The 23941-nt window shown below is 44.0% G+C and overlaps 1 protein-coding gene across 1 annotated transcript; it reads right to left on the reverse strand.

The window, feature by feature from the left end:
• Positions 1-7296: 7296 nt before the first annotated feature.
• LOC124302706 (trypsin-2-like) lies at positions 7297-9291 on the reverse strand. The gene is made up of 7 exons (XM_046759137.1): positions 9136-9291; positions 8950-9059; positions 8783-8880; positions 8568-8727; positions 8368-8481; positions 8077-8226; positions 7297-7991 (listed from the first exon to the last, which is right to left on the reverse strand). The coding sequence occupies exons 1-7, from the start codon at positions 9230-9232 to the stop codon at positions 7764-7766; spliced, it is 957 nt and encodes a 318-aa protein (XP_046615093.1). The 5' UTR covers positions 9233-9291; the 3' UTR covers positions 7297-7763.
• Between the last annotated feature and the right edge of the window lie 14650 nt (positions 9292-23941).

Raw genomic sequence — 23941 nt, forward strand, 5'->3', positions numbered from 1 at the left:
GAATCGCATCATGGACTATTTGAAAAAGTGATGCACCATGCAACCGTATTCCCACGGCACAAATTGCCGGCAGTCAGGGAGTCGAGGGAACGAGCAAGACCTTGTAACGTGTGGCTATGAAAAAAAAAGGGGTGAACCGTCGCTTGGAAGTTGGGCCATCCATCGCGGTCCGCAAAACCACGTTCCGTCAGTGCAGACCATCCCCCGACAAAACACAACTTTTATCTCGAGGGTTGAGCTGGAGCTGTGCACCGGTGCCTTAAAGTAGCTCGGACACTCAGCCTCATTCCAGCTCAAGCTTTTGTTCCGTGAGACCAAGAACTCGAGGTGCATCTCAAACTCTACACCCCGCATTGTCCCGTGGAACAACAGCAGCGGCGGTTACTTTTCGCCTAATTGAAAAATGGAGCGAAGGAGCAAAAATCTACCGCGTTTCTTGACGAAAAATTTCACAACCTCTTTTCTCCCCTTACCTCCTGCTGCCGGATATGTCCTCCAGGCTCTCATTAAACCAACGACAAAAATATCATGCTACTTGCGGAATTTTTGCACAACGGTTTTGCTCGATGTGGCGAGAGAGCTTTTCTCATGCACTATGCTACTGATTGATAACGGGCAAAAAAGCACTGCTGCGTTTTTCGCTCTGAGAAAGACAGGAAGAAAGCTGTATACTTTACCGGTTATTCAACCTTTACCCATCCACTTTTCTTACCACTTGGGATTTCGGAAGCAAACTCGCGAAGACGAGGAGCAGGATTCGTTAACGTCACAAGACGAACTTTCTCTTTCTATCTCTACTGAACTTTTTCCAACAAACATCGATGCAGGAGGGACCAAGTTTGCATTTCATTAATTAACTAACCGAGTAATTCTGCGAGTGCGGGAAAGCGGATGGAGTACCGATCCAAAGTGGGAGGAGACGAAAGCGGATGAAAAATGCCACTGAGACGTGTTTTAATGCGTGTCTTTCATCTCTGCTTGTCAAAAGAAGAAGGGAGGCTATTTTCAATGCGGGACTCGGCTTGCCGCCTGCTCATTTAACTCGGTTGGAATCGAAGTATCCCCTCATCGTGCACTTTCCATTTCTTTTTTTATTTTTTTCGCTCTTTTTCTCATTTTTTACAAACACACGCTCACTTGTAGCTCTTCCCGACAGTTTCTCCCTCTCGAAACAGCTGTAACGAGAATTATGCGACCCGATGATGACTTTCGAACGTTCCGCTCAGCGTTGGGCCGAAAATAAAATGATTACCCGGTGGTAAAAAATTCGGGGGTGGGTACGGGTGATCCGCTCTACATAGCGAGTCGACGATCCGTAGAGCAAGGTAGGCGCAGCCCGGCTACCATTAATATTCCGCGATGTTGTACGCTCTAAGGGGAAAAGAGGCAGAGTGAAAAACAGATGGTCGTTTGGCGACGTCCCGATGGCTGCTTCGCGGTGCAGTTCAGCAGTCTGCATAACCGAAGAGAGCGCAGAAACTAAGTTTGCGCAGAGCGCAGCTTTGATCTCGTTAAACGAAGAGACGAGACACTCCGGCATGCAGACGCAGCTGGCGAATTTTTCACCGTCGAGTAGAGAGAAATAAGAAGTTTGGAGATGAGAAGAGAAGAGAGTGTCGTTGCGTTCAGGAAACACGACAGCTTAGCTTACGAACAGCCTCGCGGGGGTGCGGAGTGAATTTTCAATATCGGGGCTTCGACGAGGCCTGGTAGCTTATTGTCGATACGTATACGTGTATAATATAATCAGGCTTCCCTCGAGCCCGAAATTAATCAATTTGATCCAGCAGTTCCTTGGCTATCCACCACCTTCGACATCAACGCGATCCATTCACGGGGGTTCCTTTTTTTTGCGTAAGTACACACCTTCTCACTTGTTACTTTCTCTTCGTTTTTTTTCGGGGTAATTCCGGGATTGAATAAAAATTCATTAGAGGTTAACGCGGATCAACGTTGGGGAAGGGAGAAACTCCACCCCTGGTTTCAGGGTTTTAAATAAATTAAAAGTTTACCTTTTACCAGCGACAAGGCGGCGCAGCTACTCCCCCGACATCCGAACCATGGAGAATTCCCTCTTTCCCCCCCTCTCTCTGTCTCGGTCTCTGTAATATCTCTTTTCCCTTATTCGAACTCTCTCTTTGGTAAAGGAAAGAAGGGAAGAAAGAAAGAAGAAATGAATGGGCGACAGAACGGCAGGAAGGGAATAAGTGATTTTCTCGGATTTGTCAAGTCGCGGTTAATCAATTATTCGATAATCACCGGAGTGCCGATGAGGATCTTGGAACTTCCTGGCCGCATTGAGTGCTCGTCAATTTCAAACTTGTGTATCCGTCCGTCCTGCGCACCCCTAATTTACTAATCTCGTTACAAATGAAATTAAAATTACAACTCATGAAACGGATCCTCTCTTCTCGATCCCTCCAAAATAAAAAGGAAAAAAAAAAAACACGAGCGAATGAATTTATCTCCATCTCGATTGAAACGTGTTTTTTTCTTTTTTCCTGTTATATTTTTATTCTTCTCTGCAGTACGCATACGATTGATCGCGCAGTAGAAGAACCGCAAGAGAAGTATAAGGTATACTCGATCAGTTCAACCCATCCGGGGATATAAATTGTTGAAGTAGAAGCATCGCTGAAATATATTATAATTCCCCACGTTCACTACCGCGAATGGAAGAACCGGCTCTCCGTTCCTCGTTTGCCAAATTCTTCCGAACAGCAGCCCGGAGTTTGGCTCTCGACCAAAATTTGATACGGAACTCGGGACCCGCCGAGCAAGCGGGAGAGGGAGGGAAAGAGAGAAAGAGAGAGAGAGCGAGAGAGTTACGTTTATGGTAATGAGGCCTGCCACGCCAGCGCTAGTCGCATTCGTACAGGGATATAAAATGTTTCGTTCCCTTATTGGGTGAAGCGCTTAGCAAGGTAATGGGATGTCCAGCCTCTGGCAATTCGCCCAACCCTTTCGGGGTTCGTGTCCGAAACCCTCCGGCCTCGAAGGGTGGCCGGATTCGCAGGGGGTTGAAAGGGGGGCACCGGATGTGTTCGCAGATATTTTAACAGCGCCGGTTTGAGGCTCATAGTTCGGTCGATCTTCGGGTCATCACCGTTTGTTTTTTTTTTTTTGTTTTTTTTAATGCTCATTATTTTCAGCGATAAAGTTCCCGCTGTTTGGGGGTTGTCGATGAAATTCGTGTACCGGGTGAAAAAATCAGCAACCAGGTGACAGGATTCGAACCGTGACGAAGAGGGGAGATATCGAATGTTCGCTCTCTATTCGCATCGCGGACTCTGAAATGTGACAATAGACTTTGGCACTCGAGCTACGAAAAGGACAGTCGTGATTACCGGGTTACGGCTTAGCTTCTGCAGTCCGACAAGGAACGTTGGCCAACTCGAACAGCCATTAAAACAGAACTCTGCCATTAAGTCCAGGAGCTCTCCCTTCGCGTTCGCTGGCTCGCTCGTCCCTCTGAAGGTTTAAATACGCTATAAAACGATCACATAACAACCCCGTCCAAGCCCCTATCTTCCCCGGGAGTGTCCACTGCGGTTAATTGTCTGATTTAAGCCTCGCCGGCACCCAATGCTTCCCTGTTATGCTGAACACGCGACCCGGATAACGCCATGATTCACTATTCTTCCGGAGGTGAGAAGTTTCGCTGTTTAGAAGTGCTCGTTGCAGTTTGACTATTTCCTCGCTGAATTGAGTATCAAGAGAATTCCGAGGGTTTCGGCATTCTCGAATGAATTTCCACCATGGTGAAATGTAATATCTTCAATTCACATTCTCTTTTGAGGAATCGATTGCATTGGGTCGATTTAAATTACTCGTTCAACCGATTCCAAGCGAATCCAATAATTGGCCTCTTACCAAGTTTTCGACTCGACGACTCGAAGACGATATCACAAATACACGATCTATCTTCCGGAATTCACTGCGTCAACTCAATTTTAAGTACCCTCAACTAGTTTCGAGTGAATCCAATCGGTTCGGCTTCTCACCATGTTTTTGACTTGAATTCACGTTCTCTCTTCAGAAACTCAAGTCATTAAGTCAATTTAAACGACTAATTCAGTCCATTCCAAGTGAATCCAAGTAATGACTTCTCGCCGAGTTTTCAACTCGAGAACTTGAGCATCGCTGCACCTTCAAGGGTCTTCGGAATCACTTGACGGAAGGCCGAACGAGGACAGAAATTGACGAAGTTCAAGGGTTAATTTCGCGGTCGGTGACGAGGATGAGGGGTTTTTTTTTTGGATGAAACGAAACGGTGGATTCGCGTTAATCAACTGCAGTTTTGGAATCGTCCGAGCCCTGGCTTAATAATTTTTGGTCTAATCCGTAGTGTGATGGGTGATCCGAGCCGTGGGGTGACACCCCCGAACAAACAGAGCGAGCTCACCCCGCGCCAATCAGCTCAGTACCTCCGATTGGGTTGGATTTTAATGGCGGTCGTAAATATAGGAACATTAAAAACACGTAACGGTTTTGCGCGCAGGCATGTGTGCGTGTGTGCGGGGGACGTACATGCGGCATCAGCTCAAAGCTAATCCTGCAGCAATACCTATACGCATCCCAGCATCGAGGCCTAACTTTGCCGAAATTCGCATAACGCAACAACGGGCCGACGAACGTTTTAGAGCATGGCAATTACCGCGTATCCGTGTATGCGGCGATGTGATGAAATCACCGCGATGCTCGAGACCATTTCATCCCCGTATAAGCCAGATAAATATTGCCGCGTTGAAATTAGCCACGATTGGCTTTTACCCTTACTTATACTTTTATCCAATCTGAACCGCCGTGTTTATCTAATTTTACCCCAAAAATCGAGGGCAAATTTTGTCACGGTTTTGACCATTTTTTTCATCCCTCGACTCTTTGGACCGAAAGATACCGGCTAGGTTACTATTTTTATTCTGGTTTGAGGGTTGAACCGAGTGGCTGTTATTTGGTCTAAAAAGTGTTATCGGATCCTAAGTCAAAAAATGAAAAAAGTATATGGTATTCTAAGAACGTGACAAAGAAAACACTATCAAACGTGACCGTCTATTTTGCGCCTCTCCAAGCTTCGGAAAAACGAAGGATAGGGAGCTGTTTTCGATGAGCGAGTCCTGCGGCGTTTGGGTAAAAATAGTAGAACGCAGGATTAGGGGGCGAAGGGATGCGATGTGATAATTCGCTTCATACGCTCGTTTTCATGAGTTATAGATATGATTTTTCGGGGGCAGAATATCTCGCCTGTGTCCAGCTCGTCGAGCTTGATTGTATTTTTATATTGTCTGACCGCGGGAAGAGCGAAAATATCTACCCTGCAGGTTCGATTCATCCCTGGTTTTTTCCTCACTGTGGCAAAATCTGCTGCACCCTTATACACCCTTCCCAGCAGAAATGACAGTGATTTTTGAACGGCGAAAGTGAACTTTTACGATTGTTTTATGGGGAAAGGGGCCGGCGGAAATGCTCTCGAATGCCCGAAGACTCTGGACAGAATTTTATGGTTCACGCTTGGCCCCCCAACGCTGCGTTGCCGTAACGAGAAGCGTTATTTTAACGTTATGACTTGATGGTCACTGCTCGGAATGACCCCACACACCCTTCGAATAATTAAATAGCCTACTTCGCGATCGAGGGGTCAGAGTTTTGACTTTCTTTGTGCCGCGAGGGAAAGAATTATCTCCAAGATGACCGAGGGAGTCTAATTCCCGAGAAAGCACGTCGCGAAATGTCTCGCAGATCGATTTTTTCGAGGAGTTAAGCTCGAAAGAAACACAAACGCGTACCTCGACTATTAGCAAAATCAGATGCGTCGAGAAATTTTCCAAGTTATCTTCAGCTGGAGTTTGGGTACTTCGCTAACGAGTGCAGAAATATCTCGGCACCCGCTCTGCGTAAAGTTTCGGTTTGAAAATGAGACGAGGTCTCACTCAAGGCACGGCTAATTGTAAGAAAAGTCGTGTTGGAATTTGGGAGCTGGTTTAACCCAAGGTAAGATTCCGGGATGGAATTAAATCGGAAAACGAGAACGACAAAATGAGTGGCTGCATAGGTTCGGATTGGCGGTGTAAACGATACCCGCTACTGAACTCGATTCGCAGCTTTGTCACGACGCGCGACGGGGTAAATTTTTGTTCACCAGATTCATGGCGCACGGAACGACGAACCGTCGTCGTCACAGCTCGTTTTAAGCGTAAATACGACCGAGTTGGGTATAAATTTTGCATAATTAGTCGGGTCGGCGGTGCGTCCAGAGTCCCTTTGATCGCACCCACCGTCGGCATGAATGAGTAAACGAGTAAACGCCGCCCGGTAGATCCCGAAGTCGAAAAGCCAAAGAGGCCCAGAGCACTCGGGACTGTGATTTTTGCGATTAATTTACTCGCCGCCGCACGTATCCCCCTTCAGAATTTTACTCGAGATTCAAAATTCGCTAGCCAGTTATCGGTAATCGAACATCGACTAACTGCAACCGCGCAGAACTTGCACAGCTGGATGCTTATTATTATCAACCCACGTAAAAGTTTGAATGAGAAAAGTTACGGTGCTTGCAAGGATTCTCCGCGGTTAAGGTAAAATTTATTCCCTTACGGGGATAAATTCCGCGGAGTCTGCGAGCTCTCGACAAGAGATCTCAGATTTGCTCTGCTCCGGACGTCACTCTTGACCAGCTCACCTTTGGAACCAGCCTGAACACGGTTCGCCATGTCGGACAAGGCTGCGCTGAGGCAATGCATTATTTAGAGGGGACGATGCATCACAGAACCATATGATGTACCTGTGCGCATCAGCACAACGTATCTTTCCCTGTACATCGGTGGTGAACCGATCCTCTATGTGGTCGAGAGGTTCACGTGTAGCTTGTAAGTTCGTGGCCGCGGGTGGTGAATTGCTTGGCCAAGACGGTCGAGTGCTGCTGGCATGGAGGTGGAGGTGGAGGAGGAGGAGGAGACCCTGGAGGTGGAGGAATCTCAAAGGCTGAGCGTTCCTCGGTGCCTGTTAGAAACTTCATACACCGACAATTCGAGGTAATGGACATCGGTCAGTTACTCGGACATCGCATAGCCCACCACATTTGTCAGAGTACCCGCACAATCTGGCAACTCGCTGTGGATACGGTGTCTGAGTTGTTTTTTTTTTTTGCCTCGTATTCAACTCGCAAGGATACCTAGAGATGAGATGGGATGTACGCGTTTGCTAGCTTCTGGGAGAGTTCCATTTTTCGAGAGTTGGTCTTCAGAAGCCAGGAGAGAACGGAAGCTCGGGATAAACGAGACTCGTACTTCTTACCAAATTGTTTTTATCCAAATAACCCTGCATACAACGGGCTGCTCACCCTTTCACGGATAATTATCATCTAAACTGCACGGCGGTAATTATCATCGTACAAACCGGAGGGTCGCTTTCCAACCGCGTGTATGAAATACTCGTATAATACGCAGAATACCGCCCGAGGAATATCATCGTTTTATCTGCGGACCACCGGTTTGTGACAAAAATATCAGACGACGTGATCTTTATGAACTTTTGTGGCCGGCTCAATTAGCGTTATGGCATACAGTGGAGAGATCGGACGGCGAGCTCTCGTATCTTTATTTGTTGTTGCCGTAAAGTAGCCCGAGGGGACGTAACGCGTATCTTTCATAATTCGTTCATATTCCCATAGTGGGAAAAGGTTCACAACAATAACATGGTAGACTATAATCACTTTTTCATCGATAAAACATGTCCCTTTGAAATGGTGTTAAATCACGAACACAGCACTACAGCGACACTGCAATCAGCGACAGTAGTGCGGTAGAAATAGATAGCGATCGCAGAGCGCTGGCTCCGCCGGTTCTGTCCTCTATGCCAGACCACCGCAAGACCCATTCTCGATAGTGCTTGACGTCGGTGTAGATCCCGGGAAAGCCAGGCCACGCGCATCCGTTTCCAGATGATACGACGCCGGTTAAAACACCCTCGCAAATCAGCCCACCTCCGGAGTCGCCCTGAGGAATGTATATATCAAAGTCAATGTCATCGGTCAGCATTCAAGGTCTGAACTCAGCGGTCCAGTCCTGGTCAATTACCCACCTGGCAAGCATCCCGCAGCCCTTCTATGTACCCGGCGCATATCATGCCATCAGGAATGTCTGAGAATTCGGCGTAGAGCTTTCGGCACACAGTCTGGCTCACTATCGACACATCGACGTACATCAGTTCGTTCATCAAATGCAGAATGTCCTGCAACGCCATGAGCGTTAGCGAAAATAAGCAAACCACGAGTGTATCAAACGCTTGGAGTCGGATGTAAACTTGGTAAAAGATCATTTTAATGGGATTGGAGTCACGGACTTCTCCCCAATTGGCCCGGTATCTACTTACGATAGCAGGGTATCCCCATCCAGCCACTTGGCACGTGGTACCAGCAGCCACCGTGTTCGACTGCAACGTTTGGTACTGCACTGCGGGATTTTCGAAGAGCAGTGGTTCTCCGAGCTGGGAGTGAGAGAACCACGCGTTTTAGGTGAGAGGTCGTGAAATTTAAATATGCGGAAAATTCAATGAGATGAAACGTGCCTCACCCTGAGTAGTGTGATGTCGTTTTCATAGGTCACCGAGTCGTAGTCCTCGTGAATGATTATCTGAGATACCGACCTTCGCTGACTCGTGGACGAAGTGCGGTTCAGCCAAAGATCTCCGGCTATCACTGACACCATCCAGGGCTGGATCTGCGCCCCAGTTCTGCAAAAATCGAAAGTTAGCAAAGCAGTTCCGAAGCGTGATTGGATTGACTCACTGGAGGAACATGCAGTGGGCCGCGGTGAGGATCCATTGGGAGTCGATTATACTACCGCCGCAAAAGTGGCTCTCGGTCCAGCTGTAGCGGAGTGATACCTCGTGAGATAATGACAGTGTTATAATTAGAAGCCCGATTAACAACCGGATCAACGATCAGTCGCTTACCTGATGGGAAAACTGACCGAGTAATGCCTGGGAACCGTTCACTATCCGCCCCAATTGACGCAGTTTGTTACCCTCCGGTTGATCTTCGCTCGACGAATAAATACCTTGTTCTGAAAAAAATTGTTGGTAACGGAAGCCGCGGTTATTTAAATTGCTTGGGCGTCATTCGAGGCACTTTGCACACACCTGAACTTGAAACTCCGACGATACCGACGAGCAGAAGAAGGGTTAGCTCTTGAGCGAGAAATCTGCTCACATGGTTGGACGACATGGTTAGTTGCATTAGTCTTCAATGGTCGGACAAACAGTGCTCGGGGATTCGTACCATCGTTGTATAAGGCTTATCTGAACCGTTATCCGTATCTGTGCTCATTATCGAACTTGCACGAAGCTTCCCTGAAACAACTCGATGAGCCGGGGATCACCTTGATAATCTTGTTTGGTGATGGCATTAGATCTAATCGCGATACTGACTGTGATAAAAGAAAGGAAGACGCTGCTTGACTCGCGAGATTTTTGACTCAACGGTCGCTTCTGTATCTCGATAATCCGCGCGGAGTGTTCTTATTTTTTCTTTCTTCTTCCCTTGCAGGAAGTAAGGCTTGGTTATTGTAAAAGCCATCGAGATGCGACTGCGGGTCGAAGTTACGATGGTCGGTGAATTAAGTTGACACTAGCGGTCGACGAGCCGGTCCTTTGCTGACCATTACGGCCGCCTTCATGGTACGACCTTCCTTTATTTAGGGCTCCCTAAATCTTGCTGGTACAATTAACATTGCTAAAGCCTCGCGGAGGCCAGACATTCGACTGCTTTATAGAAACGTTGAATACCGGCCACCAGCGGTTTTCGGATGTAAGGAATGACCTGGTCGCAAATTGAATGGAAACCAGGCATGAGAGGTATTATTTCGAAAAAGCTGTGCTTCTTTCTCCCGTCCCCTTTCTCTCTTTCCCCAGACTGGCATACGGCTTCTTCAGCTCCGGCAAAAACATTTGGCAGGAGAAAAGAAGCAGATAAATAAAAGCCGCGACACCCCGCTTATTCTCTTCTCGCGAAAGTCAGGAAGAATGAAACAAAAACGAATAAAAAACGAAATGCAGAAACCCATACCACCACGGACTCTCTTCTTATACGCCGTGGCTTTCAACTTTTACGTACGAGTAGTTGCTGTGGAGCCAATCGATGGCTTGAGTCTGTCAGATATTCCCGGAGTTTTCGAATGTCAAAAGGCTCAGAACGCGTCAAGCTCAGTGTGAATACGTACAGCGTAACACACGTCATCTTTAGAATTTCTATGGCTATAATCCAGCCGAGTGACGTGGCTACGGTAAAACGCCGTAAACTTGATTAAGAATCTCGATTAGTCATCCAGGTTTGGATAACACAGGAGAGGTTAGGCGTCACCTCATCATTCGAGTGGTAGGTGACTAGATATGAAACGCATAAAAATCAAGCTTATCTTATCTCGCTTGAGCGCTTTTTCCCGTACTTGTTGAGTGTCGTTTCACTTTGTGGAAGCAAGTATATCCACGCGTTGATTCAAACTTGTCGAATCTTTCGCGAATAAAACTACCTCTCTCTGACATTAGATTAATGAATACTCTGATTGAACGTAGCGAAGCATCTCCACGATACATGGTTCTCCATAAATCACCCGCAGTCAATAGCAAATCGAAACAAGTCAACGTGACTGGTTAGAATAATTGAAATACTTTTTTGCAACATCGCATCACAACAGGTCGCGTACAATTAATGTGTGTAAAAAAAAAAAAAAGAAAAAAAACGAAAATGAAAGGGGGAAAAATAACACAATAACGACATCTATACTGTCGGAGAACAATTGTTAGATTCATGATGATACATTAGAGAGTCCTTGCAATGGTCGTTTCGTGTTTTGTATAATGAGAACGCGGAAGTACGATCGTCGTGAGAAATATTGTTGGCCTATTAACGAGGTTAAAATGCCTCGGGCAAGTGGGCGAGGAGGTTCGAAAAAATATATGTTATGCTAATCTTAACTGTCCATTCTTTTATTTGAAAACCTCAAATAAAGACAGCGAGACTATAATTAGTAAGACACGTGGTAGGCGGTGTTTACCGTGTGAATTTTACTCTCGGCATTCTCCATCCAACAGCAATTTCTTCTTCTTCTTCTTCCTTCGACAATGTTTTTTCACCTCCCTATCTGACCTCTTCGAAAGATTTTTTGTTGAACCGAAATAACTCCAAGCTAGTTAATCGTCCTCGTCGTCCATCTTTCACCGTAGGCATTGTCGGTAATTTGTTTCATCGTTAAACAAAGAATCTCGTTAGAATGTTGTTGATGAAACAAAAGGAAATAAAAAGGTTATAATTGCTTTGAGAATAATTAAAGTTCGATAGGATCGCTGTGTCAGTGTTCTGTTTTTTATCCTCTCTCTTTCTTCAACCGATAATCATCAAATTACCAACGAAATTATATATCTCAATGCATACAAATTGTTACCACCGATAATAAATGTCTCTGGATTCCTTAACGGGAATTTATTAATCTTTACAATGCTCGTGATTATTTCCTACAAAGAAATACGGTTCTTTTAAAAACCGGACGCAATCTGTCAACGTTTTTGCACGGTCATGTGTTTTCCATTTTATTCGTATAAAAGTATATTACACGAGTATAAAGCAGCGAAAAAAAAAACAACAACAAATTTTGCAAAACGATCTCCACCAATAAATCCTAACGTATGTATACGTATTGCGGAATGGAGGAGAAGTGATAAGTCGTTAGAAGACTCCGGCAATTATGTGAACGAGTAAACGAACAAGGATGAATTATTGCAGACACCTCGAGGCAGCTACGCAGTTCAACGCAACTCAACAATACCGACCATTCATAGCCGCTAGATAACCTTGAGAAAGGTTCCGGATGAATTGAACGTATTCATAAATCGTATCGCTCGCCGTGTTTGCAGATAAGTCTTAACACAGTGAAACGATCCGCAAACCAGCAGACAATGAATCCGTTCATATTTCTCTCGACTCTGGATACTCAAGTACCTCAACATTCCACGAACCAATCTACCTCGATCACCTTTCTCCGAAAATTTGGTCAATATTTGAGTAAAGTTGAGATGACACTTTAAAGTGGATACCGGTGGAAGCTGGAAGACCTTGAAGACTTTGCAGCCGAGAACTGGTCATTCCTGCTAAGAAAAGAGCCGAGAAGTCTACTTGGAAGGAAGAAGAAGAGGAGGAATTCTCGAGTCGTGTGACATGTTCCTCGGCGTGTCCTTGGCCGTTGAGCCAGAGTGTAGGGTATCGCCTGGCAAGAGTGAAAAGGACGTAGCCTTGACTCGGGGAGCTAGTTAAAGTGCTGTTCAAGGTCTGTTAGACGGTGTTCTGTTGCTCGTCTGGTCGTAACGCTTCGTCAAGTGGATAAAACAAGGAAAGAACGCAGGAGGGCGGCGCGGATTCTTTGGAGGAAAGGGAATTCTATCTTTCTCTCCGTAGTCTCGCCTCGTACCTTTTTCCATGGGAGCCCGTTTCTCCGCTCTTGCAAAACACCTATCCACGTGTACCTTTCAAGGGTCTTATCCATCTCCTTCGCCCTTCGGTTCGTTTTTTCACTCCGCCATTACCGTGTCGGATTAGATTATGAACGTAGAAAGCATATCCTCGGTTACCAGACTGCGACTTGTTATTTTACACTGCAAGCTCGATCGGGGAATAACAATTTACAGCAACTCTGAACGATTGCTTCGAGTTGACTCTCGTTGACTCCTCAACGATTAATGACTCTGCGTGTAGTACGATTTTCTTTCTTTTGTTTTTAACCCCTCACTTTCTCCTCTTGGCGCAATTAAGATCAGCGAAGTGGAAGCGTGTGCAGTATCGACTTTAATGGAGAACAAGAAAGCGAAGAGGAGTTACGAAAGCCGCGGATTTTATGCGGTGCTGAAAGGTTGGCAATTCATTCGCTGCACCGGTACAAACACGCGCAAAGTTCACCAGGAGGGGACGTTTCTCTCCCTCTTATTTTCTCACTGCAGAAACGCGTTGCACGTTTTTTGCACGGGCGAAGCCTGCGCTTGAACGCGTATAAATACACCGTCCCTCTTCACTTTCATTCTCCTTTTGCAACCCGCCGTTGTGGACGTCCGTTTCAATATTATGCGCAGTTATCCTGCAATGTAATAGTCCTCAAATATCTGCACTGCAACTCGCTGCCGCGCAGACTGTTCGAATAATGAGAATTCCTCTTCAACCATCAAGTACTTTAAAGTATTCTAATTGAAATTTTATCTCCCCCCATTACCGCGTTCTTCGGACGTTCACAACTCACTCGTGTTTTACGTATATGAACATTTTCCGCCGCGTTTTCCCATCATTAATTGCATTGAGAGTAACGTACTGTCTTTCTGGCTGAAAGCAGAGAAATAACAAACCCTTTGCTAATTATTTACGATCATGGAATCGCAGCAGCTCAGAAGAACGGAAAAACATCCTTAAAACCATTTTGAGTTAGACCGACGATCAGTTTTCATTCACAAGTTTCGTGCAGGGTGAGAGTTTTCTTATAGTTGTGCAGTTTACCGAACGGTAATTCTTAAATATTTTCATTTTTCACCTTGACCGAAAAATACAGTTCTGAGTAAAAAATGGAAATCAAAAATCTATCAATTGTTAATGTTCTTTTTGATCATGTATTTTCTTGTAACTATTGCCAAATTATGATGTTGATGAAACAATAAATCGGTATCAAGATGTTGTTCGATTGACAACACGAAAGCAACTGATTGTGAACATGAACAGATTCGGGTTCGTAGTCGTGAAAAAACGTAGTAGCGAGAATTACACTTTCACTAAACAGTCACAAGGTACAAAAATTTTGTACAATCCCAAAGATATTAAAACAAACAATGTATCGTAACGATACTCGTTACGTTAGAAGCTCGAATTCTGATTTCACGCACCTACTTCAGTGGAAGGAATCGACGAGGGTAAATTGTCATTATTATCGGTGTCAAATTGAAGAGCAGATTTTACTAAAAATCTTGTGTCTTGACAATATACGTATACTTCGTAAAATAGAGAATCTATCTGTGTGCAGAGTAAAATCTGCTACATTTATAATAAAAAATATATTCGACGTGGGTATTTTTTACTTATTTTTTTTTTACAAAAAACCCCAACGTTTTCCTCTTTTCCTGCAGTTTTCAATGAAATCTGCTCTTTTTATTTTCTCCGTGTAATCCTCACAACGGCGAATGCGAAAACGACGGTGCAACGCAACGGTTCGAATCGCTGTTGCTGCGCCACTGGAAAAGGAGGAAGAGGAGCCTAGGGCTGGAGGGCTGGAGGGCCGAGGAGGGAGAACGAACCCCGTTCAAGGCCGGCTCGAGTTGCGTAACCAGTCTGCAGCCGTGACCTCGATCCTCCGGCGCGTCTGCAGCAACATGACCATGCTCACCCGGGCGCAGATGCAACCAATGACGGGGTTCGCCGTCGGCATTTCTGCACCAACACGCGGACGCCGTCGCGACGCCGCAACCACCGCGCCGTCGCTAACCGCCGCCCCCCCCCTCTCCCCTCCCTTCACCGCCGAGCAAAACTACCTCCAGGTATTCCAGCATGCGGCCCACAGCCTTTTCTTATCCCCCTTGCCGAGGAGGTGGTGGTGGTGGTGGTGGTGGTGGTGGTGGTGATGGTGGTGGGTACAGTTTGCCTCCCGCCACTCTACTCGCAATTTGCCGTCCGGCGACGTTTACAGGCCTCGATTCACCGAGCCAACCTGCAGAAATAGTCTGCACGTTGAACGGCGAGAAAAATGTTTCGTCGAATAATCGAAAAACTTGATTCTTTCTTAATTTGTTCTGCGAAATGTTTATTGTCAGGTTTTGATGTCGATTGAATTGTTTTTCGGTTATTCTTTAATACAAAGTTTTATTGGCAATGTTATTGTCCGTCAAACACGTGAGATGCGGGTTTTACTGATTTTGTCAAATTATTTCACTATCAAAGAAGTTAGATTTATTGATTCAATGTAGTGTGAAATAATTTTATAAGATCGATGAAACACTGGGATCGGTTGGAAAAAATTAATCACCACTTTTTTGAGGAAAAAATTAGACATTTGATATTTTTAGCAGACAAGTAAGATTGAATTATTTTGATAGATCCAAAGGATCACGATTCAAGAGTTTTTTTTTTTTCGTAGTGTATAGAGGCTGATAAAATACACAATCAATTTTTCGATCATCTGTACGATGGGGGTGAATAATGAAATAGAAATATTTGTATAATCATTGACGAGGAAGGTATAAAAGTTGCCGTTTTGATGAATATTATTATAGTTGGTGAGTTTTCATCCGTAATATTTTACAGTACGAAATTTATACGAAATAAACCAAGTCTACTTCAATCGATCGATTTTTTGTTATTGGTCTACAAAGATGTATAGGTTTTGTCGTGAGAAGAAAAAAAAAGGAAAAAATTCGCATCCTTCAATTCATTTCGAATGTTTAATAACTCAAAACCAAAAACAGACGAGTTAATTGTTTTTTTTTTAGTACAAAAAGTTTGCGTAATCACCTGATGTATGCAATTCAATTTGATGATCAGGACATCTAAAATCTGCAAAATCGCAAACCAGCTGTTAATCTGATTATTCACCGATTTTTTGTACTTTTTCATATAATATGCCGGGAGACGATCAGTTCAACACAGATCGGTCCTACAAGTGAACAGGTTCATTTCGAAGAAGTAGAAACAGTTCTACAGAGCAAATATTCTGAAAAATATATTCTGCAGACTAGATTCGACAAAAATATTTTTCTACAGAACATTTTCTCAACGACAAAGAATTCAAGATTTACATCAGAAATGATCCCGGATGAATTATTCTACAGGAGAATTCTACCATCGACGCTTTTACTACAGAATCGTTCAACACACATTGAACACACACATACACACATAAATTCAAAACAAATAATTGAAATGTACGAAATTACCGATTAAATGTACGATTTCTACGATCCGATGATTGCTCTCAATGTGCGTTCTGTCAAACAAAATCTGTAGGAAAATATTTCTATAGAAACAAGTCTGCAGAATATATTCTGCAGAACATTTGCCCTGTAAAACTGATTTCTGCAGAATCGACCTTCTTCGAATCGAATTTGGAGAAAAGAACTTGCAGGGCTGCGAATTAGTCGCAATTGACTTTTAAACCTGTTCATTTGTAGAATTGATCCGTGTAGAATCGATCCCCTCTCAATATTCTTTGATTCGCAGCAAGAACTGCGAGAAACAACCAAGAAGAATAATAAAAATGAAGTTAATATTAACCGACGTGCCTGCCGTGGAATCGGTGTCACCGATCATCGAATCGTGTTCCCGGTATCGTCGTGAAGAACTGGTTTTCTCGTGTAAGCTTGTCTGCAGTATCAAAGATGTGGGCCATGCAACGAAGCATTAATCTTGTCGAGACAGTTCAATGTTGCAAGGCCTGTTCGTATAATAATACTTAAATACCGCCCTTGTCTTATCTCTTTTATTGCTTTATAAACCACGCAGGGGGATAAGGACAGCTTACAGTCTTGGCAGGCTGCAGTTTTCAGTAACAAATTAGATAGATTGGTACCAATGATCAATCTTGACAGAACAAAAACTCCAAAAAACAGAACAGACGACATGCAACCCGCATCATATATTGGTCCCAATTATTGCAGCGAGGTCTGATTGATTGATCACTTTTTAATCGTCAAATCCCATCGCACGGTTTGAAACTCGACTCGGAGTCGAGCGTTCGTTCGACTCTTTCATAAATTTTCTATCGGAACCGAATTATCAACGGTGAGTAATTGTGACGGATGAATAAAGCGGTACCATTTTCAGTTTGGCAAATTTTCAAGATACGATCCGCCAAGATTTTTGTCCAACTTTCAAAAGAACTCTCAAAACAACGGTGAATTTTTTTTTTGTTTTTTTTTTCATTTCAAACGAATTCGCCGCATTCTCCGAAGATGAATGGTCGAATGACAGAGTCAGGATTACGGATGTACTGGATCCATAAATATTCTTTTTATCACGCTACCGATCGCCTAAATTTGCATTGAAATTTGCGTAGTTGTTTCTCGGTAGCGATGGAAAAACACGTGAAAGCAATAAATCGATCAGAGTATCCTGTCTAGGTTGACGCATTTGCATAAAGCGTTCAGGATGTGTGTTGCTATTTTTTTTTTTTTTTTTTTTATCACCCATTTGCCGCTGCGCACATTTTCTATGATATGATTTTCCGCACTGCAGTTCGGGTTGAGAATGACGACTATTTCGTCGATAAGCAGGGATGTGTCCCGCAGGTGTTCGGGGACGGTGAAACCCCGCGTTTGCATTCGCGGATTGGAATTGATAGAAATTGAATTGCCATTGAAAGTCGCCGCCTCAGCGGTGAGCGTGAAAAAATTTGCCGCATCAACCGATTGGCTGAACTTGGAAGGAAAATAAGAGACACGGGCTCGACGTGACTTTATGCCGTTGAAAACGTCTACCTTGTCCTACCCCAATAAAACCCAAACCACCCTTCATCCCTCGGGCCAAGGAGCGAAGTACGCGCCTCTATCTGCAAGACCAGCCGGCTTGGAAGGCTGAAATTTTCGTCTGGGGTTGTGAGAAAAATGGGGGTGAATGGCAAAAAATGATGGGGATAAAAAACGCCGAGGAACGACGAAATCAGTTTCATTGCAACCCGAAGAAATATCATCGCACGGATTTCTATTTTGCGGGACGCTGATTTCGCCAAGTGTCTTTTGAAATATTTCGCTATCGTCGTTTTCGACTTCGTATCGTATACTCGGAATATCGTGAAACGTTTATTCGACGAGTTGGAGAAAAAAATTTCAAAAAAAAACAAAAATAAAAAATAGCGAATTAAGGGTAGTCCAGGGCCGTCGTAACCGTAGGAACCTAGACATTGGACAACTGCTTATGGCCGGGCAATTTCCGAGTAATAGAATCGTTTCGGTTTAGAGCTGCGATAGGGATGATATTCCGCAGCATTAGCATACATGGAACGGCGAGTTTTTGCACGGTTATTTAGAGCGAGGAAGTTAGTAAGACGGTATAAAAGCTGCAACGGCGTGGATTTTTTCCCCCCTACGGTTTGTAGGCAGGGTGGAATTACGATGAAGGAAAATTCTGCACGAGTGAAATTGAGTTAATAAAACTGGATTGGATTAGCTCACTTTACTCGCGGAATTTGTTAGTTGCTCGACGACAATTACGCCGGTAATTGAGAGGTTCGATAATAATTACTTTCGACTTCCGCCGTTTTATTATTACAACTAGGTATCGTATTAATCGTGTGTACATATATATATATATGTGTAATACGTATATGCGTACACATACAGATGGACGTTTAATACACATGTTGCGAATGCCACCAGCTCAGCCTGCGGTGCAGTTTGCTTTGCACTTTTTAGCACTTGTCTGGCGAGTGTTAACTCATGCATCACTGCAGCGGATGGAATCAGACTGTGACGATCACAGTGGCTGAAGCTTATTTCAAAACTGTTATGCAACTTAATACCGTCGCTAATATGAGAAAATTAATGAGACCGAATCTTTTGTTACGGGTTTTCGACATTTTATTATGAATGCAACAATGGAGCTTTTCAATGCTCGAGTAATTAATACTGAGATTGAAACATGTAACCCATATTTATGGTAATTTTTTGCAGACGCGAGATTATTTCTCAACTGAAAGTACCGAAGCGTTTTCTTTTTGCAAAAATACGAGATCGCTTTACAAGAAAATGGTAGATAAATGAAAACTTGTATCAAAAGGTGTGTAACGAACTCATGAAATTTCTGTACTTGAAAGTAAAACTGAATATGGCTTACCGCGTTCTTGTTTAGTAAATTACTCGTCTTTGAAGTGAAACGATTTCTTTTTCATGTCTACAACGATAATTAACCAAGACTCAATAATCTAGACACGGCTATAAGGGTGTATTTACATTTTTCTTTCTTTTTTTTTTTTGTTTTTCACCTCGTTAAAAACCGGTGGATAATTATAACACGGTGAATTTTGTTGTTTTTCGTAGTTTCTTGTTGTTGTTTTACTTTTTCCTCTTTTTCTTTCTCAGTAGCGTATAAGACGCCTTGAGTTTTCGTTGGATGAGATCCAAGCGCAACACCCACGCCAGTAGAAGTAATTTCTTTGCTGGAATGGCGCGTTCTTGTGTTATACATATACGTTATACACATACACAAGTATGTATATAAGTTTCGTCGAGGTCTCGAGCGTTTGAGAGACGGAGTGTTTTGATCTTGATGTAATTTCGCGCGTAAATCTGCTACTTATACGCTGTGTGAACACCAGTATACATATATATATATGATGTGTGTGTGTATAGTAGCGTTGAAATTGTTATCGAGCTGAAAATACGTCGGGGTATACTTATTGGTTGAAGAAAACTGAGATTAGAAATTTCCCCACTCTTTCAAGTCTGTCAGAAAAGAAATTCAATTTTATCCCCTGAACCAGCATTTCATAACCTGACTTTTTTATTCGTGAATCGCAAAACGCATGCTGAATATTGCCAATGGATTAATCATTGACATTAGGCGGTTTAATTTTTCACTTCTCTTTTGTATTGGTACAAGAACCAATTACTTTCGAATCCATTAAAACGATGAATTGAAAATGACTGCGACAAAAGCCTGAATCCCCTACCATGCACTTACCGCATATATTTCGAAGTTTTTCCAAACATCTAATTGAACGTGAAAACTCAGGTAGGTACGAATGTTCAGGTGCTTGCATAAATGAACCAGAACAGATTCGGCGAGGCTCAGGAAATTGCGGGAAGTATCGATCAAACGAGACTCGAGGAGGTCGACGAAGAAGACTATTCGTTGGTAGGTCGCATTGAGAAGGCGATCGATACCGCATAGCAGGGAAGCCAGCTTTGGCCGCGTAGAAATTGTTGACGATGAGCATACGCGAACTCTGGTCAATTGCCGAGTCGTTTTTATCGCAAAAGTCTGGCGAACGCCGATATCGCCTATGAAAAAGCACGCGCCTTATATAGTTCGAACACGTAACCTAAACATATTCCGGAGAAAACTGCACTTTCGACTTCTACCCTTCTCGGTCAAGTTTTCGTTAATTAATCGAACGCTTCAGTTATTTCGTAGAAAGAACTTGGCTGAAGAGTTGGAGAGTTCTCAGACAATGTTCGAATACGTATTTCCGAAACTTTTGTTTCTTCAAAGTTCACCAGACTCGTCTACTGGCGTATCAGAAACAGAGTTACTTCGATTTTTGGTCCGCTAAAAGAACTTGAGAAGAGAAGCAAGGTCTTCCAATCTCACCGTGAACCGTGAATACGAATCCTCCACAAATATCCAACCTTCGATAAAAACAGTTATAACCAGACTGAATGTAAGCCCGCTATAAATTCAGCAGCCTCCATCTGCATTTGGCGCTCGTTAGAGGCCGCGGTTCGGTGCAGCACCCCATTCGGTTGGTCGCTGCGTACGCTACGCAATCCTATAAATACATCCCGCACTGTTAATAAACGTCATGGTGGCTCGTTTCGCCGTTGCAATTTCTACGTGGCAACTCGTTTCCTCTGGACCTATAATCGCGATGCGGCGAACCACGCACACCAGTCCGAGACCCGCTTTTGGTCTGACCTTGGCTGTTTCCTCCTGGCGGATTCGCTCATCTGGGTCTAACATCGTCCTCCTCAGGTGGCTGAATGAAGCCTCGAGAGTTACGCTGGGAGTGCAAAAGTCGTTGGACCAAACGATGACTCTTTTTTTAATCAGAGGGCGAAACCGATGTCAGGACGTCATATTTTGCTGTATTCTTAACTTTGAGCAGTCCCAATCTCACTTCCGATCCTCTTTTCGACAGACACTTTATCCCACTTATTTTTACCACTAGAAATGAGCCCCAGTATCGGACCTCCGGGTCTGGTATGGAAGTCGACTAGACCAGACCGTCTGTACCAATTAGCCGTAACCGCAGTCCTGATGTTCGCCAGGTAATGGCTCAGTCCCTAACATGGCGGTATCGACCCGCGTTGCGGGAAGGATAAATTCATCACTAGGTAAACGCGATCCAATATCATTAATCTCAATATCGTCGAACGTCAGTTAACTCTCCACCCCAGTCTACGGATCTAATTAACCGAGGGAAAGCAGCAAGAAGAAGCACCCGAGAACTGGTACCTACAATGAGAGAAATTTTTAGTTCCGGTTACCGATCAGTCCTTAACTATTTTGATTTTTTACCACAGTCGAAAAATATAGTTCTAGGTAGAAAATGAAAATTAGTTTTCTAGCTGTTACCGGAAAGTCTGGTATCCGTTGCTATTCTTTCTCATTACGATCGCTGTTGCTATATTTCTTCGTAACTGTTGCGAAAATTTAATGCTTGTGCAAGAATAAATTGACGTTAAAGCCTTGTTTAATTAAAAAAGTAGAGTAACCCTCACAAACTGATTTTGCGTTGCAATTACCAAAAAAAAGGATCGACAATAACGCAAAATGGTTAGGCGTACCTCGTTTCTCGTAATTCCAACAATATTCAAACAATTTTTTCAACGATTCCTGTTTTACTCAATTTTTCTAGTTACTACAACAAATGAAATTTTTCTCGGCTTACCATTAAACGACCGGTTTGGTCTGCCATCGTGCGTCGGATCATTTTCGCGTGTGATTTTCAGCCTAGAATCGAGGCACGTTGAATCCTAGCTGAGTTCCCGAAGATGTCCTTCTTGCTCCTGGTAACTAATTCCCGATTACCTGACGTCCGGGACAACGGCACTTGAAGATGTTCTCTCGCCGCGTAAAGCGAAGGGACCTTTTCTGAAAATGAGTATATCATCTCTTGAAGGCTGTATATTCCATGTAACTTGTACTCGAGGCGAGACCGTGGTTCAATATTTTACAACCTAATAACCTAACAGCCCGTTAGGGCACTCAGCCTAATCATCTGTCACGACCTAGCGCAGCCATGGCCTACTGCTTATTCAGTGTATAGCGGAACGTGTATCGCCGGCAGTTTCATCCTGCCTAACACAGTAAGCTCTTGCACGGCTTACCAATAGAACTCGGAACCCCTTTAGCGATGTGCGCCTTGTGAGGATCGACCCATCCCAATCATCGCAATCGGCACAAAAGCAGCTTCTAATCGAGGGAGTAAATTTCTGCCGAGAATTCCTAGCCGAATTCACAGCTTCGTTTCGCTCTCTGCGATCCGTTCTCTCGATTCCGATCGCATTTTCAGCAGCGCGAAAAATACGAAATCACAAACGTGAGTCACAAGAGCCAAAACTCTTCCGACTTTCGTGATTCGGTGAAATTCTTTGATCACTCCTACGGTCCGCGAATATTTTAATTTTAATTGAATTTTTCTCACACGTCTTCAGAGCTCGCTTATTTATCCTTACCATGCCATTGTTTTCACATTCGTTTATCAAGCGCCCAGCCAATTTGTTTTCTCTTTACGCTTTAGGTAGACAGGAGAGTCTGTGCCCGGTGCAAGTAATAAATTCGCGCGGCATCCCAACGTTGGCTTGTTAACTTTTCCTCCCGACGTAGGTATGTACGTGGGTATAATAATATTTTTGAAAATACAGAATTTCATCCTCGTCGTGGTGGGTTACAAATACACACGTAATACCTTACATTATACGTTATACGCGTAGAACACGGGGGGAGTTTTCCACGTGGTAACTTTACCCGAGGTCCAACTTCCCGACGCTCATGTTATATACAGATATACACACATGTACGCGTACGTACATGCATTATTATATGGTTTCGGGGCAAATATTTTTACGAAAAGTCATGCGCCTCGTACTCCTCTCCGTCCTCATCCCGTTCTCCCTGCTCTCTGAAATTCTACTCAGTACGATATAATACAGGTTATACCCTTCTACGGTTTCCGTAACCCCCCTTCCAGCTATTCTAAGCACATTTTACCGGGCGCCACCCTAAACTCTGCGTGTAACGCACGCCAGTGAATGTCCATTTCTCTGCGCGTGTGTGTGATACGGGTGGATGCAGGGTGGAAACGATATGTGGAGGAGAACTTACAGGGATTCACGCATGAAAATTTATTACGTATAATAGTAATGGCCCTCTGAAGTTTAATCATTCGAAAATAATTAGGTATAACCCTCAAAGTTTTGGAAACCGGTTGGTATAAAAATAATACAACGGTATTACAGCTCTGTGCGCGCATCGGGAATTATGAGGGGAGGGGGGGAAACTTTTCAAATTACTTGCTAATAAAGCGGCTCGATGTGTTATGGTAAAGATATTTAAAAAAAACGGTGTACGAGACAATAAAATCGCTTCGTCATCACTGGACCGTGTTTCGGAACGAGTCATACGTCAAACGATAGCAATCAAAATGAAGCAATTAAACGCATTGCCGGGAATAAAGTGTTTTTTTTTTTTTTTATTCGAGGCGGGGAGGGGTTTTTGTTTTTCGGAAACAGTGCCGCTGACACTGTGTTATTCTTGTCATGATTCGGGTGGCTGGTGAATGTGATACCCAAAAGCGAGAGAGAGAGAGAGAGAGAGAGAGAGTGAAAAGGGAATAGAGGAGGAGGGAACGACACAACAACGGAAAAGTGACAGAAGGCAAAAACAAAATCGCGTTGCGAGTAATGAGTTTAGCGTGAATTAAAAACGGGGATAGCTCGACTTCGGATATCGTTCGCGAAATTTACTGCCCCATATAGGTGGATATTTTTACGTACCTATAGGAAACGGGAGTTGGATCCCGCTGGCATAACTTCAAAACCGTAAATCCGTAGCAGAATCCAGCTTCATCAGCAACCCATCAAATGCTAACAATGCGAACAATCTGAAGTGGATACAACGGGCCGAGTGCCCTCCGGTCTCCAACCCTTACCAAGCTCTACCAACAAACGTCGAACAGCCCAGAATATCCCGCGGTCCTCCCCGAAATACATGCAT

The sequence above is a fragment of the Neodiprion virginianus genome, chromosome 4 (genome assembly GCF_021901495.1).
Source record: "Neodiprion virginianus isolate iyNeoVirg1 chromosome 4, iyNeoVirg1.1, whole genome shotgun sequence".
Taxonomy (NCBI): Eukaryota; Metazoa; Arthropoda; class Insecta; order Hymenoptera; family Diprionidae; genus Neodiprion; species Neodiprion virginianus.